This window comes from Panulirus ornatus, chromosome 14 (genome assembly GCF_036320965.1).
Source record: "Panulirus ornatus isolate Po-2019 chromosome 14, ASM3632096v1, whole genome shotgun sequence".
NCBI lineage: Eukaryota > Metazoa > Arthropoda > Malacostraca > Decapoda > Palinuridae > Panulirus > Panulirus ornatus.
Window position 1 is genome coordinate 44,118,688 of NC_092237.1, and position 19,222 is coordinate 44,137,909.

The 19,222-nt window shown below is 41.4% G+C and overlaps 1 protein-coding gene across 1 annotated transcript in view; it reads left to right on the plus strand.

Annotated features, from left to right (window-relative positions):
- Ubr1 (Ubr1 ubiquitin ligase) overlaps positions 1–19,222 on the plus strand; it is a 514,997-nt gene that overhangs the window by 350,318 nt on the left and 145,457 nt on the right. Inside the window, 1 exon segment of the mRNA XM_071669737.1 lies at positions 7,066–7,270. Within this exon segment, the coding sequence (XP_071525838.1) occupies positions 7,066–7,270 (205 nt within the window).

The window sequence follows — 19,222 nt, forward strand, 5'->3', positions numbered from 1 at the left end:
CTGTATGTTCAAGCCCCGATCTTTCAAAATCTTTTTCACTCCAGCCTTCCACCTCCAGTTTGGTCTGCTTCTCAATGTTCCCTCCACCTCTGACACATATATCCTCTTTGTCAGCCTTTCCTCACTACTCTTCTCCATATGCCCAAACAAATTCAACACACTTGCCTCTGCTCTCAACCACACTTTTTATTTCCACACATCTCTCTTACCCTCTCATTACTTACTTGATCAAACCACCTCACACCACATATTGTCCTCAAACATTTCATTTCCAACACATCCACCTTCCTATGTACAACCCTGTCTATAGCCCTTGCTTCAACCACATAATATTGTTCAAACTACCACTCCTTCAAACATACCCATTTTTGCTCACCAAGATAATGTTCTCTGCTTCCACACATTCTTCATTGCTCTCTAAACGTTCACCCCTACCCCCACCCTATAACTCACTTCCGCTTCCATGCTTCCATTTGCTTCTAAGTCCACTTCCAGATATCTAAAACACCACTTTTCTCCATTCAGACTTACGTCCCAATTTACTTGTCCCTCAACCCTACTGAACCTAATAACCTTGCTCTTATTCATATTTACTCTCAACTTCTCTCCTTTCAAACACCTTTCCAAACTCAGTCACCAACGTCTGCAGTTTCTCTCTCGAATCAGCCTCCAGAGCTGTATCATTGGCGAACAAGTGACTCACTTCCCAGGTCATCTCATCTCCAACAGACTGCATACTCACCCCTCTCTCCAAAACTCTTGCATTTGCCTCCCTAACCACTCCATCCATAAACAGATCGAACAGCCATGGGGACATCACACACCCCCTTCTGTAGACCGACCTTCACTGGGAACCAGTCACTCTCCTCTCTTCCTACTCATACACATTTCTTACATCCTTGGTAAAGAAAAACTTTTCACTGCTTCTAGCAACTTACCTCCCACACCATATACTCTTAAGACCTTCCACAAACCATATTTATCAACCCTACCATATGCCTTTTCCAGATCCATAAATGATACATTCAGATCAATTTATTTTTCTAAGTATTTCTCACACACACTCTTCAAAGCAAACACCTGATCCACACATCCTCTACCACTTCTGAAACCACACTGCTCTTCCCTAATCTGATGCTCTGTACATGCCTTCACCTTCTCAATCAGTACCCTCCTGTGTAATTTCCCATGAATGCTAAATGAATTTATGCCCCTATAGTTTTAACACTCACCTTTATCCCCTTTGCCTTTGTACAGTGGCACTATGCATGCATTCCGCCAATCTTCTGGCACTTCTTCATGATCCATATTTACATTGAATATCCTTACAAACCAATCAGCAACATAGTCACCCCATTTTTTGATAAATTTCACTGCAGTACCATCCAAGCCCGCCACCTTGCCAAATTTCATCTTCTGCAAGCTTTCACTGCCTCTTTTCTCATAACCATTCTCCCTGGCCCTCTCACTTTGCACACCACCCCAACCAGAACACTCTATATCTGTCACTCTATCATCAAACACATTCAACAAACCTTCAAAATACTCACTCCGTCTCCTCCTCACTTCATCACTACTTGTTATTACCTCTTTGTTTGCCCCCTCCACCGATGTCCCATTTGTTCTCTTGTCTTATGCATGTTATTTACCTCCTTCCAAAACATCTTTTTATCCTCCCTAAAATTTAATGATACTCTCTCACCCCAACTCTCATTTGCCCTCTTTTTCAGCCCTTGCACCTTCCTCTTAGCTTCCTGCTGTTTTCTTTTATACATCTCCCAGTCATTTGCACTACTTCCCTGCAAGTATCCAAGGTCATTGCAAGGTCATAAACAGATTGAATAACCATGGTGACTTTGCACACTCCAGCTGCTAGCTAACCTTCACCTGAAACCACTCACTCTCCTCTCTTTCTACATGTACATGCCTTACACTCTTGTTAAAAGCTTCTCACTTCTATTAACTTTACTCCCTCACCATATATTTGTAATACCTTCCAAAGGCATCTGTATAACTCCTAAAGTGTTTTTCCCAGATCCTTAAGTGCCGCATACAAATCCTTGTTTCTCAAGTTATTCCTTACACACTTTCCTTCAATTAAACATTTGATCCACACATCCTCTACCATTGCTGAGACCACATTAATTCTCCTCCAGTCTAATGTTCTGTACATGCTTTCACCTTCTTAATTACCACTCTCCCATACAATTTCCCAGTTACACTCAGCAAACTTATACCTTTGTAGTTTGAATATTTGTCTTTGTACCCCTTGCCTTTATGCAGTGGCACTATGCATGCTTTCTTTCAATCCTCTGACACTCCCTCATGATCCATACATACTTTAAAAAGTTCCAATTAGCCCATCAATATTACAGTCACCCCCATATTTTTATGTCATCAGTGTCTGTAGTCACTGTTTAGCATGAGTAAACAATTGGTCTCCTTGCTCTGACGTCTTTCCTTGTACCTGTTTGATATTTTAGGACAGTGATAATCACCACCCTCACTGTATCATCATCCTCTCTCTAGGATCTCAACACCCTTGCTTCATCATCACCATTACTTTATCACGACTCACTTCATCACCATCACTCCTTTACTACCCTGCAGCCATATCATTTTCCCATAGACAGAACTTTAGAAGTATGCAGAACTTGTTACTGTACTCTTTTTGAGGCTGTGGAAAACCTTTCTTTTATTAAGCTGCCATCTTTTGCAGTTATGGAAAATAAATGAAGTAAGGTAAACATATATGTGTCAAGGGAAGGGAACAGCGTGAACTGGGAGACCAGATTGGAGATGGAAGTATGGATTGAAAAAGATGTCAAAGGGACCTGGACATGCAGGAGGATGAAAGGCATACATGGTATGTAGTAAATTAGAACAGTGTTGTATACCAGGTCATCATGCTGTTATTCAGCTGGACCAGGACATGTGAAGTGTCTAGGGTGAACCAGAGAAAGATCCCTGTTGCCTTGTCATGGATGTGGAGCTGTGGTTTTGATGCATTACACAAGACAGCCAGAGAATGGATGTAAGAAGATGTGGCCAAAAAACGATGTAGGAAATTGTGTGTTTGAAGTAAGAATGTTATCTCTGTATATCATGGAATGCAAATAAGAGGGGTAAGAATATAGTGATGGCACACACACACACACACACACACACACACACAACACACACACAACACACACACACACACCTTGATTAAGTGTACCAGGGACTGGAGATCTTTCTCTCCTGGATCACTTTCCAAAAGAAGAAACAGATGAAAGAGACAAGTGAGGATGCTTTTCCTTATTTGCTCCTTCATCTATTTGTGGCCTTCCCATCCTTATATGGGAAACTGATGGTAAGAGTGTATGATTTCAAGTACTTTTCCATACTGCTCTTTCCCCATTTACTAGGAAAAGTTAATCATATCATTAGACTTATCAGTGATTGTGTACCTTGGGTTTGTCATAACTCATATCAAATAGAATATTAGGAGTTAGGAATATTAAACAAATTCAGTAGATTTTCTTGTTTTAATCATTATAGTAAGTACAGTTCGTGATTTCCTCACACACACACACACACACACACACACATACAAATGCAGTTCAGATGATATATAGAATGCTATGCTCATCCTGTAACAGAAAGAGTATTGAAATAGGTTTTTTTGGAGATTGGATTGGAAAAATGAAAGATAAAGATTATGCATTAGATTAGATAATTGAAAATAGTTATAGGGAACACAAGAGATTATGTGAAGGGAAAGATTGAATGTATAAAAGCAATTTATTTTAAAGAAATGTTAAAAGAAATGCAAATATTTTTATACATAATGGTAGGTCTGTATGAGCTCACCTGCTGAAGAGTGGAAAAAGGTATATATCTGTGAATAGATGGATATTGTGTAATGCATGAAAAACTAGTGAAGAGGAAATGGGTCAGTAGGAGCAAGTAAAGTAAAATATGGAAAACTTTCAGAACTTAATGAATGTAAATGGAATAATTTGAGAGGTATCCCTAGTTTTTACTTTCCAGTGCTTCACTGCCCTTTGATTTATTCTGGTTTCACTTGAAAATTAAGTGGTGTAAACATGGAAAAATATTAAAGAGGTTAAAAAACCTTATGGTAATTATGGGTTATTGTTTGTGAGAGTGATCTTTTACTGGCAAGTGGCAGTTTCTGAAGTCATGCACGGTGTATTTGTTTTCTCTGGAAAAATGAATAAAGTGGTGTACATAAAGCAGCCAAAAAGGTTCAGTGTTTCAGAAATATTATGCCACTTTAAAAATCCCATACCATGAAACAGGTTGGATGGGAAAGATTAGGTGTTGATGGCAGAGTATGATCCATTGGGGAGGATGCATAGAAATAACAACTTAATGGAAACTCCAGTCAGTAGATCATATTTTACCATTAGATTCATTGGGGTAAAGAGGGGGGGATACCTTCTTGGTGGGAGATTTCTTCATGTCATTTTCACAAAAGAAAAAGGGAGATAGAATAGAATATCAAGAAAGATTCAGTACAGTTCTGTCATTTTTGAAGCAATACCAGGGTTACTTAGCATTAGTGAGTGGAATTATTTGTCTCTTTTGGTCATATCCAACATCACTGTTGTCATTCATTATCATTAATGTCATCCAGCATTAGTAGTGTCATCATTATTATCATGTTAAAAAAGAAGTGGCACTGGAGTTCACTAGTTGTGGAGACTCTTCCCATGGCCACCTCCCTTGAGGGAGTTCCGGTTGGGAATAGGAATCAGAGACATAGATAAATAGATAGAATTAAACAGAATACTGGTAGTACCCATAATTATCATGGTGTTTAAACTTGGAAGTTTTGTTTAGCATAGCAGGGATTTTATGTGGTATTACAGATATATATCATTATGTGGTAGTCATTTGATATCATTTGAGTTCTTGTATTTTTTGTTGTTAAGTTAATGAAGTGGTATGAATACATTTTTTTTTTTTTTTTTTTTTTTTTGTCTCCCGTGTTTGCAAGGTAGCGCAAGGAAACAGACGAAAGAAATGGCCCAACCCACCCCCATACACATGTATATACATACGTCCACACACGCAAATATACATACCTACACAGCTTTCCATGGTTTACCCCAGACGCTTCACATGCCCTGATTCAGTCCACTGACAGCACGTCAACCCCGGGATACCACATCGCTCCAATTCACTCTATTCCTTGCCCTCCTTTCACCCTCCTGCATGTTCAGGCCCCGATCACACAAAATCTTTTTCACTCCATCTTTCCACCTCCAATTTGGTCTTCCACTTCTCCTCGTTCCCTCCACCTCCGACACATATATCCTCTTGATCAATCTTTCCTCACTCATTCTCTCCATGTGCCCAAACCATTTCAAAACACCCTCTTCTGCTCTCTCAACCACGCTCTTTTTATTTCCACACATCTCTCTTACCCTTACGTTACTTACTCGATCAAACCACCTCACACCACACATTGTCCTCAAACATCTCATTTCCAGCACATCCATCCTCCTGCACACAACTCTATCCATAGCCCACGCCTCGCAACCATACAACATTGTTGGAACCACTATTCCTTCAAACATGCCCATTTTTGCTTTCCGAGATAATGTTCTCGACTTCCACACATTCTTCAAGGCTCCGAGGATTTTCGCCCCCTCCCCCACCCTATGATCCACTTCCGCTTCCATGGTTTCATCTGCTGCCAGATCCACTCCCAGATATCTAAAACACTTTTACTTCCTCCAGTTTTTCTCCATTCAAACTTACCTCCCAATTGACTTGACCCTCAATCCTACTGTACCTAATTACCTTGCTCTTATTCACATTTACTCTTAACTTTCTTCTTTCATACACTTTACCAAACTCAGTCACCAGCTTCTGCAGTTTCTCACATGAATCAGCCACCAGCGCTGTATCATCAGCGAACAACAATTGACTCACTTCCCAAGCTCTCTCATCCCCAACAGACTTCATACCTGCCCCTCTTTCCAAAACTCTTGCATTCACCTCCCTAACAACCCCATCCATAAACAAATTAAACAACCATGGAGACATCACACACCCCTGCCGCAAACCTACATTCACTGAGAACCAATCACTTTCCTCTCTTCCTACACGTACACATGCCTTACATCCTTGATAAAAACTTTTCACTGCTTCTAACAACTTGCCTCCCACACCATATATTCTTAATACCTTCCACAGAGCATCCCTATCAACTCTATCATATGCCTTCTCCAGATCCATAAATGCTACATACAAATCCATTTGCTTTTCTAAGTATTTCTCACATACATTCTTCAAAGCAAACACCTGATCCACACATCCTCTACCACTTCTGAAACCACACTGCTCTTCCCCAATCTGATGCTCTGTACATGCCTTCACCCTCTCAATCAATACCCTCCCATATAATTTACCAGGAATACTCAACAAACTTATACCTCTGTAATTTGAGCACTCACTTCTATCCCCTTTGCCTTTGTACAATGGCACTATGCACGCATTCCGCCAATCCTCAGGCACCTCACCATGAATCATACATACATTAAATAACCTTACAAACTAGTCAATAATAGAGTCACCCCCTTTTTTAATAAATTCCACTGCAATACCATCCAAACCTGCTACCTTGCCGGCTTTCATCTTCCGCAAAGCTTTTACTACCTCTTCTCTGTTTACCAAATCATTTTCCCTAACCCTCTCACTTTGCACACCACCTCGACCAAAGCACCCTATATCTGCCACTCTATCATCAAACACATTCAACAAACCTTCAAAATACTCACTGCATCTCCTTCTCACATCACCACTACTTGTTATCACCTCCCCATTTACGCCCTTCACTGAAGTTCCCATTTGCTCCCTTGCCTTACGCACTGTATTTACCTCCTTCCAGAACATCTTTTTATTCTCCCTAAAATTTAATGATACTCTCTCACCCCAACTCTCATTTGCCCTCTTTTTCACCTCTTGCACCTTTCTCTTGACCTGTCTCTTTCTTTTATACATCTCCCACTCAATTGCATCATATCTGTGTATAATTTCATTTTTTTACAGTTTCCGTCAGAATTTGAGCTTTGACATAGAGAAGTCTGAGTACCTTTGTCCTTTATGTGAGTCCTTGTGCAACACTGCACTCCCACTACTGCCAGGTGTCACATATACTGCTGCCACCATCCAAAGCCAAAACCCAGCCCCAACGAAGTCCACTATTCCTATAGCTGAGTGGCTCAAGGGTCTCCATACCATACTCAAGTACAAGGTAGGAGGTCTCTGTTAGTTATGATGCTCAGTATTCAACAGATGTCTTCATTACTTTCTTTATGCCAATTTTTTTAATTTTAAGGAGAAATAGAAATTAGTTTCCACGTGGCAAAAGAATCAAACTGGTATGTAAACTTATTTTAGTTATGCTACTTTAGATGGGTTTGAAAACATGCTTTTCAGTGTGTTGGAAAACTTCAGTTGTACAAATGTAATGAAATGATTATTTGTTGTTGTACCCCATTTTCAGCAAATCTTTGTTGGAACGTTGCGGATTTTATTGGGTATCTATCCATCTATATCTCTGATGCCTGTGCACCCCAGGAACTCCCATCAAGTTATGTTTGCTTTGACTCCTTATTCTGTTTCCCCTTTTAGAAATTAAAATACAGGAGGAGAGGCTTTCCAGGCCCCTTTAGTCACCTTTTACAGCATGCAGGGAATATGTGGGAATTATTCTTTCTCCCCTATTCCCAGGGATATTTACACTTCTATCCTTCATTATTCTATCAGGAAACCCAATTGACTCTTGTACCCTGCACTGCTTTCTCCCTTATCTCCCTAACATACCACTATCCTTAACCAAGACAGCTCCTAAGTACTTAAATTCTCATACTACTTTCAGTCTTTCTTTCCCCATATCCAAAGCTCAGTTTAGTACACATTCTTCTGTAACTCTATATGGTTTTACAAAATCCATAGTTTCATTCTGTTTCCTTTCAGACACAATTACTTTACTTCAACTCGCATTTACATTGTCACCTCCACTTACACACATCATAAAAACACTTGCCACCTTCTGCAACTCCTCTTTACTCTCAGCAAACAATACAGTATCATCCACAAACCGGCTTGCCACTATGCACCTTATCTCACTGCCACCCTCCATCTCTACACCCTGTTTCCCTAGTTTTGCTTTCATCTCTCTTATCACTCCATCCATATGTATATGTTAAAAAGCCATGGTGTCATCACACAGCCTTGCTACACCTACATGTATCTCAGAACTTTTGCTCAACTCTCGTTCCACTCTTACACATGCATTTGCTCCTCTGTAGAAGGCTTTCACACCATCCAACAGTTGCTCCCCACCCCATATATATATATATATATATATATATATATATATATATATATATATATATATTTTTTTTTTTTTTTTTTTTTGCCGCTGTCTCCCGCGTTTGCGAGGTAGCGCAAGGAAACAGACGAAAGAAATGGCCCAACCCACCCCCATACACATGTATATACATACGTCCACACACGCAAATATACATACCTACACAGCTTTCCATGGTTTATTCCAGACGCTTCACATGCCTTGATTCAATCCACTGACAGCACGTCAACCCCGGTATACCACATCGCTCCAATTCACTCTATTCCTTGCCCTCCTTTCACCCTCCTGCATGTTCAGGCACCGATCACACAAAATCTTTTTCACTCCATCTTTCCACCTCCAATTTGGTCTCCCTCTTCTCCTCGTTCCCTCCACCTCCGACACATATATTCTCTTGGTCAATCTTTCCTCACTCATTCTCTCCATGTGCCCAAACCATTTCAAAACACCCTCTTCTGCTCTCTCAACCACGCTCTTTTTATTTCCACACATCTCTCTTACCCTTACGTTACTTACTCGATCAAACCACCTCACACCACATATTGTCCTCAAACATCTCATTTCCAGCACATCCATCCTCCTGCGCACAACTCTCTCCATAGCCCACGTCTCGCAACCATACAACATTGTTGGAACCACTATTCCTCAAACATACCCATTTTTGCTTTCCGAGATAATGTTCTCGACTTCCACACATTCTTCAAGGCTCCCAGAATTTTCGCCCCCTCCCCCACCCTATGATCCACTTCCGCTTCCATGGTTCCATCCGCTGCCAGATCCACTCCCAGATATCTAAAACACTTCACTTCCTCCAGTTTTTCTCCATTCAAACTCACCTCCCAATTGACTTGACCCTCAACCCTACTGTACCTAATAACCTTGCTCTTATTCACATTTAGTCTTAACTTTCTTCCTTCACACACTTTACCAAACTCAGTCACCAGCTTCTGCAGTTTCTCACATGAATCAGCCACCAGCGCTGTATCATCAGCGAACAACAACTGACTCACTTCCCAAGCTCTCTCATCCCCAACAGACTTCATACTTGCCCCTCTTTCCAAAACTCTTGCATATATATATATATATATATATATATATATATATATATATATATATATATATATATATATATATGCATATATATATATATTATATTATTTTTTTTTTTATTATACTTTGTCGCTGTCTCCCGCGTTTGCGAGGTAGCGCAAGGAAACAGACGAAAGAAATGGCCCAACCCCCCCCCCCATACACATGTATATACATACGTCCACACACACAAATATACATACCTACACAGCTTTCCATGGTTTACCCCAGACGCTTCACATGCCCTGCTTCAATCCACTGACAGCACGTCAACCCCGGTATACCACATCGATCCAATTCACTCTATTCCTTGCCCTCCTTTCACCCTCCTGCATGCTCAGGCCCCGATCACACAAAATCTTTTTCACTCCATCTTTCCACCTCCAATTTGGTCTCCCTCTTCTCCTTGTTCCCTCCACCTCCGACACATATATCCTCTTGGTCAATCTTTCCTCACTCATCCTCTCCATGTGCCCAAACCATTTCAAAACACCCTCTTCTGCTCTCTCAACCATGCTCTTTTTATTTCCACACATCTCTCTTACCCTTACGTTACTCACTCGATCAAACCACCTCACACCACACATTGTCCTCAAACATCTCATTTCCAGCACATCCATCCTCCTGCGCACAACTCTATCCATAGCCCACGCCTCGCAACCATACAACATTGTTGGAACCACTATTCCTTCAAACATACCCATTTTTGCTTTCCGAGATAATGTTCTCGACTTCCACACATTCTTCAAGGCCCCCAGGATTTTCGCCCCCTCCCCCACCCTATGATCCACTTCCGCTTCCATGGTTCCATCCGCTGCCAGATCCACTCCCAGATATCTAAAACACTTCACTTCCTCCAGTTTTTCTCCATTCAAACTCACCTCCCAATTGACTTGACCCTCAACCCTACTGTACCTAATAACCTTGCTCTTATTCACATTTACTCTTAACTTTCTTCTTCCACACACTTTTCCAAACTCAGTCACCAGCTTCTGCAGTTTCTCACATGAATCAGCCACCAGCGCTGTATCATCAGCGAACAACAACTGACTCACTTCCCAAGCTCTCTCATCCCCAACAGACTTCATACTTGCCCCTCTTTCCAAAACTCTTGCATTTACCTCCCTAACAACCCCATCCATAAACAAATTAAACAACCATGGAGACATCACACACCCCTGCCGCAAACCTCCATTCACTGAGAACCAATCACTTTCCTCTCTTCCTACATGTACACATGCCTTACATCCTCGATAAAAACTTTTCACTGCTTCTAACAACTTTCCTCCCACACCATATATTCTTAATACCTTCCACAGAGCATCTCTATCAACTCTATCATATGCCTTCTCCAGATCCATAAATGCTACATACAAATCCATTTGCTTTTCTAAGTATTTCTCACATACATTCTTCAAAGCAAACACCTGATCCACACATCCTCTACCACTTCTGAAACCACACTGCTCTTCCCCAATCTGATGCTATGTACATGCCTTCACCCTCTCAATCAATACCCTCCCATATAATTTACCAGGAATACTCAACAAACTTATACCTCTGTAATATATATATATATATATATATATATATATATATATATATATATATGTATATATATATATATATATATATATATATATATATATATATATATATATATATATATATATATATATATATATGTTTATTATTTATTTTATTTTGCTTTGTCGCTGTCTCCCGCATTAGCGAGGTAGCGCAAGGAAACAGACGAAAGAATGGCCCAACCCGCCCACATACACATTTATATACATACATGTCCACCCATGCACAATATACATACCTATACATCTCAAATGTACACATATATATACACACACAGACATATACACATATACACATGTACATAATTCATACTGTCTGCCTTTATTTGTTCCCATCGCCACCTTGGCACACATGGAATAACAACCCCCTCCCCCCTTATGTGTTCAAGGTAGCGCTAGGAAAAACACCAAAGGCCCCATTCGTTCACACTCAGTCTCTAGCTGTCATGTAATAATGCACCGAAACCACAGCTCCCTCTCCACATCCAGGCCCCACACACTTTGCATATATATATTATTATTATTATTATTTTGCTTTGTCACTGTCTCCCGCGTTTGCGAAGTAGTGCAAGGAAACAGACGAAAGAAATAGCCCAACCCACCCCCATACACATGTATATACACACACGTCCACACACACAAATATACATACCTATACATCACAATGTACACATATATATACACACACAGACACATACATATATACACATGCATGCAATTCACACTGTCTGCCTTTATTCATTCCCATCGCCACCTCACCACACATGGAATACCATCCCCCTCCCCCCCTCAAGTGTGCGGGGTAGCACTAGGAAAAGACAACAAAGGCCTCATTCGTAGTCTCTAGCTGTCATGTAGTAATGAACCGAAACCACAGCTCCCTTTCCACATCCAGGCCCCACACAACTTTCCATGGTTTACCCCAGATGCTTTACATGCCCTGGTTCAATCCATTGACAGCACGTCAACCCTGGTATACCACATTGTTCCAATTCACTGTATTCCTTGCACGCCTTTCACCCTCCTGCATGTTCAGGCCCCGATCAAACAAAATCTTTTTCACTCCATCTTTCCACCTCCAATTTGGTCTCCCACTTCTCCTCATTCCCTCCACCTCTGACACATATATCCTCTTTGTCAATCTTTCCTCACTCATTCTCTCCATGTGACCAAACCATTTCAAAACACCCTCTTCTGCTCTCTCAACCACACTCTTTTTATTTCCACACATCTCTCTTACCTTTACATTACTTACTCGATCAAACCACCTCTCACCACATATTGTCCTCAAACATCTCATTTCCAGTACATCCACCTTCCTGCGCACAACTCTATCCATAGCCCACGCCTCGCAACCATACAACATTGTTGGAACCACTATTCCTTCAAACATACCCATTTTTGCCTTCCGAGATAATGTTCTTGACTTCCACACATTCTACAAGGCTCCCAGAATTTTCGCCCCCTCCCCACCCTTTGATTCACTTCCGCTTCCATGGTTCCATCTGCTGCCAGATCCACTCCCAGATATCTAAAACACTTTACTTCCTCCAGTTTTTCTCCATTCAAACTTACCTCCCAATTGACTTGACCCTCAACCCTACTATACCTAATAACCTTGATCTTATTCACATTTACTTTTAACTTTCTTCTTTCACACACTTTACCAAACTCAGTCACCAGCTTCTGCAGTTTCTCACATGAATCAGCCACCAGCGCTGTATCATCAGCGAACAGCAACTGACTCACTTCCCAAGCTCTCTCATCCACAACAGACTGCATACTTGCCCCTCTTTCCAAAACTCTTGCATTCACCTCCCTAACAACCCCATCCATAAACAAATTAAACAACCATGGAGACATCACACACCCCTGCCGCAAACCTACATTCACTGAGAACCAATCACTTTCCTCTCTTCCTGCTCGTACACATGCCTTACATCCTCGATAAAAACTTTTCACTGCTTCTAACAACTTGCCTCCCACACCATATATTCGTAATACCTTCCACAGAGCATCTCTATCAACTCTATCATATGCCTTCTCCAGATCCATAAATGCTACATACAAATCCATTTGCTTTTCTAAGTATTTCTCACATACATTCTTCAAAGCAAACACCTGATCCACACATCCTCTACCACTTCTGAAACCACACTGCTCTTCCCCAATCTGATGCTCTGTACATGCCTTCACCCTCTCAATCAATACCCTCCCATATAATTTACCAAGAATACTCAACAAACTTATACCTCTGTAATTTGAGCACTCACTTTCATCCCGTTTGCCTTTGTACAGTGGCACTATGCAAGCATTCCGCCAATCCTCAGGCACCTCACCATGAATCATACATACATTAAATAACCTTACTAACCAGTCAACAATACAGTCACCCCCTTTTTTAATAAATTCCTCTGCAATACCATCCAAACCTGCTACCTTGCCGGCTTTCATCTTCCGCAAAGCTTTTACTACCTCTTCTCTGTTTACCAAATCAATTTCCCTAACCCTCTCACTTTGCACACCACCTTGACCAAAACACCCTTTATCTGCCACTCTGTCATCAAACACACTCAACAAACCTTCAAAATACTCACTCCATCTCCTTCTCACATCACTACTACTTGTTATCACCTCCCCATTAGCCCCCTTCACTGAAGTTCCCATTTGCTCCCTTGTCTTACGCACTTTATTTACCTCCTTCCAAAACATCTTTTTATTCTCCCTAAAATTTAATGATACTCTCTCACCCCAACTCTCATTTGCCCTCTTTTTCACCTCTTGCACCTTCTTCTGACCTCCTGCCTCTTATTTTTATACATCTCCCACTCATTTGCGTTTTTTCCCTGCAAAAATCGTCCAAATGCCTCTCTCTTCTCTTTCACTAATAATCTTACTTCTTCATCCCACCACTCACTACCCTTTCTAATCAACCCACCTCCCACGCTTCTCATGCCACAAGGATCTTTTGCGCAAGCAATCACTGCTTCCCTAAATACATCCCATTCCTCCCCCACTCCCCTTACCTCCTTTGTTCTCACCTTTTTCCATTCTGTACTCAGTCTCTCCTGGTACTTCCTCACACAAGTCTCCTTTTGTGATAGTATGGAAAAAACTCAAAAGAAAGAGTATGTAGAACAAAATACATGGGAGTTGTATGTTGCAGTAGTTAGCAACTTTTGGTGATTGCTGACTTTTCCCTACTGCTATTGTCTTCCCCTTTGTGCAGCTGAACCACTGGATCTCTTGGATTGGCCTCAAGGGATTGTCCACCACCTTCCTTTGTTTTTTTCGTAATGGTGTTTTTACAGTCAACCAGACTTCAGCCTTGAACTGTCATGAACACTAGATGCAAATACTTAAAAGAATTGCTTGATATTTATATATTTATTTATTATACTTATGCTTGTAGCAAGAGAAAGGTGGGAGGTGGGCAGATTAGAAAGAGTAGTGAGTGGTGGGATAAGAAGAAAGATTGTTAGTGAAAGAGAAGAGAGAGGCGTTTGGATAATTTTTGTAAGGAAGTAGTGCAAATGACGAGATGTATAGAAGAAAGCGGCAGGAGTCAAGAGAAAGGTGCAAGAGGTGAAAAAGAGGACAAATGAGAGTTAGGGTGAAAGAGTATCATTAAATTTTAGGGAGAATAAAAAGACGTTTTGGAAGAAGGTAAATAAAGTGCACAAGACAAAAGAACAAATGGGAACGTCGGTGAAGGGGGCTGATGGGCAGATGATAACAAGTAGTGGTGAAATGAGCAGATGGCGTGAGTTTTTGATGGTTTGTTGAGTGTGTTTGATGATAGAGTGGCAGATGTTGCATGTGTAGGTCAAGGTGGTGTGCGGAGTGGGAGGTTCAGGGAGAATGGTTTGGTAAACAGAGAAGAGGTAGTGAAAGCTTTGTGGATGATGAAAGCTGGCAAGGTGTGGGTTTGGATGGTATTGCAGTGGAATTTATAAAAAAAAATGGGGGTGACTGTGTTGTTGATAGGTTGGTAAGGATATGCAGTGTATGTATGGTTCATGGTGAAGTGCCTGAGGATTGGCAGAATGCATGCATAGTGCCACTGTACAAAGGCAAAGGAGATAAAGGTGAATGTTCAAATTACAAAGGCTTAAGTTGAGTATTCCTGGGAAATTTGATAGGAGAGTATTGATTGAGAGGGTGAAGGCATGTACAGAGCATCAGATTGGGAAGAGCAGTGTGGTTTCAGAAGTTGTAGAGGATGTGTGGATAAGTTGTTTGCTTTGAAGAATGTAAGTGTGAAATACGTAGAAAAACAGATGGATTTGTATGTAGCATTTATGGATCTGGAGAAGGTTTATGATAGGGTTGATAGAAATGCTTTGTGGAAGGTATTAAGAGTATATGGTGTGGGAGGTAAGTTGCTAAAAGCAGTGAAAAGTTTTATTAAGGAAATAAAGCATGTTTGCAAGTAGGAAGAGAGGAAAGTGATTGGTTTCCAGTGAATGTCGGTTTGCGGCAGGGGTGCGTTGATGTCTCTATGGTTGTTTAATTTGTCTATGTATGGGGTGGTAAGGGAGGTGAATGCAAGAGTTTTGGAGAGAGGGGCAAGTATGCAATCTGTTGTGGATGAGAGGGCTTGGGAAATGAGTCAGTTGTTCGCTGATGATACAGCGCTGGTGGCTGATTGGGACGAGAAACTGCTGGTGACTGAGTATGGTAAAGTGTATGAAAGAAGAAAGCTGAGAGTAAATATGAATAAGAGCAAGGTTGTTAGGTTCAGTAGGATTGAGGGACAAGTTGATTGGGAGGTAAGTTTGAATGGAGAAAAACTTGAGTAAGTGAAGTGTTTTAGATATCTGGGAGTGGATTTAGCAGCGGATGGAACCATACAAAATGGAAGTGAGTCACAGGGTGGGGGAGGGGGTGCAGGTTCTGGGGGCGTTGAAGAATGTCTAGGAGGCAAGAATGTTATCTCAGAGAGCAAAAATGGGTATGTTTGAAGGAATAGTGTCCCAACGTTTTTATATGGTTGCGAGGCATGGGCTATAGATAGGGTTGTGTGAAGGACTGTGGATGTGTTGGAAATGAAATGTTTGAGGACAATATGTGGTGTGAGGTAGTTTGATCGAGTAAGTAATGAAAGGGTAAGCGATGTGTGATGATAAAGAGAGTGTGGTTGAGAGCAGAGTAGGGTGTGTTGAAATTGTCTGGTCACACTGAGAGAATGAGTGAGGAAAGATTGACAAAGAGGATATATGTGTCAGAGGTGGAGGGAATGAGGAGAAGCTGGAGACCAAATTGGAGGTGGAAGGATGAAGTGAAAAAGATTTTGAGTGATCTGGGCCTGAACATAGTGAAGGGTGAAAGGTGTGCAAGAAATAGAGTGAACTGGAATGATATGGTATACCAGGGTGGACATGCTGTCAGTAGATTGAACCAGGGCATGCGAAGCTTCTGGAGTAAATCATGGAAATTTTTTGGGGCTTGGATGTGGAAAGGGAGCTGTGGTCTCAGTGCATTACACATGACAGCTACAGACTGAATGTGAACGAATGTGGCCTTTGTTGTCTTTTCCTAGTGCTACCTCACTTGCGTGCAGGGGGAGGAGGTGTCATTTTCATGTGTGGCTGGGTGGCAACGGGAATGAATAAAGGCAGCGAGTATGAATTGTGTGCATGTGTATATATGTATATATATGTGGATGTATATGTATGTATACGTTGATAGGGGAGAAAGAATACTTCCCATGCATTCTCTGCAAGTTGGAGATGGCGACTAAAGGGGATGGGAGCGGGGGGGCTTGAAACCCTCCCCTCCTTGTATTTTAGCTTTCTAAAAGGGGAAACAGTCATGCAGGTTGTGCTCATCCTCCTTGAAGGCTCAGATTGGGGTGTCTCAATGTGTGTGGATGTAACCAAGATGAGAAAAAAGGAGAGATAGGTAGTATGTTTGAGGAAAGGAACCTGGATGTTTTGGCTCTGAGTGAAACGAAGCTCAAGGGTAAAGGGGAAGAGTGGTTTGGGAATGTCTTGGGAGTAAAGTCAGGGGTTGGTGGGAGGATAAGAGCAAAGGAAGGAGTAGCACTACTCCTGAAACAGGAGTGGTGGGAGTATGTGATAGAGTGTAAGAAAGTAAACTCTAGATTGATATGGGTTAAACTGAAAGTGGATGGAGAGATGGGTGATTATTGGTGCCTATGCACCTGGGCATGAGAAGAAAGATCATGAGAGACAAGTGTTTTGGGAGCAGCTGAGTGAGTGTGTTAGCAGTTATGATGCACAAGACCGGGTTATAGTGATGGGTGATTTGAATGCAAAGGTGAGTAATGTGGCAGTTTAGGGAATAATTGGTGTACATGGGCATTCAGTGTTGTAAATGGTAATGGTGAAGAGCTTGTAGATTTATGTGCTGAAAAAGGACTGGCGATTGGGAATACCTGGTTTAAAAAGAGAGATATACATAAGTATACGTATGTAAGTAGGAGAGATGGCCAGAGAGCATTATTGGATTACGTATTAATTGATAGGTGCTTGAAAGAGGGACTTTTGGATGTTAATGTGCTGAGAGGTGCAACTGGAGGGATGTCTGATCATTATCTTGTGGAGGCAAAGGTGAAGATTTGTAGAGGTTTACAAAAAAGAAAAAAGTTGGGGTGAAGAGAGTGGTGAAAGAAAGTGATCTTGGGAAGGAGACTTATGTGAGGAAGTACCAGGAGTGACTGAGTGCAGAATGTAAAAAGGTGAGAGCAAAGGACATAAGGGGAATGGGAGAAGAATGGGATGTATTTAGGAAAGCACTGATGGCTTGCACAAAAGATGCTTGTGGCATTAGAAGAGTGGGAGATGGGCTGATTAGAAAGGGTAGTGAGTGGTGGGATGAAAAAGTAAGATTATTAGTGTAAGAGGAGAGAGAGTGCAAATGACTGGGAGATGTATAAAAGAAAGAGGCAGGAGTCAAGAGAAAGGTGCAAGAGGTGAAAAAAAAGGGCAAATGAGAGTTGGGGTGAGAGAGTATCATTGAATTTTAGGGAGAATAAAAAGCTGCTTTGGAAGTAGGTAAATAAAGTGCGTGAGACACGAGAACAAATGGGAACATTGTTGAAGGGGGCTAATAGGTAGGTAATAACAAGTGGTGATGTGAGGAGATGGAGTGAGTATTTTGAAGGTTTGTTGAATGTGTTAGATGATAGAGTGGCAGATAAAGAATGTTTTGGTCAAGGTGGTGTGCAAAGTGAGAGGGTGAGGGAGAATGGGTAAGTAAATAGAGAAGAGGTAGCAAAAGCTTTGCAGAAGATGAAAGCTGGCAAGGCAGCGGGTTTGGATGGTATTGCAGTGGAATTTATTAAAAAGGGGGGTGACTGTGTTGTCGACTGGTTGGTGAGGATATTCAGTGTATGTATGGCTCATGGTGAAGTACCTGAGGATTGGCAGAATGTATGCATAGTGCCATTGTACAAAGGCAAAGGGGATAAAGGTGAGTGTTCAGATTACAGAGGTATAAGTTTGTTGAGTATTCCTGGGAAATTATATGGTAGGGTATTGATTGAGAGGTTGAAGACATGTACAGAACATCAGATTGGAGAAGAGCAGTGTGGTTTCACAAGTGGTAGAGGATGTATGGTTCAGGTGTTGGCTTTGAAGAATGGTGAAGTACCTGAGGATTGGCAGAATGCATGCATCATGCCATTGTACAAAGGGGATAAAGGTGAGTGTTCAGATGACAGAGTTATAAGTTTGTTGAGTATTCCTGGGAAATTATATGGGAGGGTATTGATTGAGAGGATGAAGGCACGTACAGAGCATCAGATTGGGGAAGAGCAGTGTGGTTTCAGAAGTGGTAGAGGATGTGTGGATCAGGTGTTTGCTTTGAAGAATGTATGTGAGAAATACTTAGAAAAACAAATGGTTTTGCATGTAGCATTTATGGACCTGGAGAAGGCATATGATAGAGTTGATAGAGATGCTCTGTGGAAGGTATTAAGAGTATATGGTGTGGGAGGCAAGTTGCTAGAAGCAGTGAAAAGTGTATATCGAGGATGTAAGGCATGTGTACGAGTAGGAAGAGAGGAAAGTGATTGGTTCTCGGTGAATGTGGGTTTGAGGCAGGGGTGCATGATGTCTCCGAGGTTGTTTAGTTTATTTATGGATGGGGTTGCTAGGGAGGTGAATTAAGTTTTGGAGAGAGGGGCATG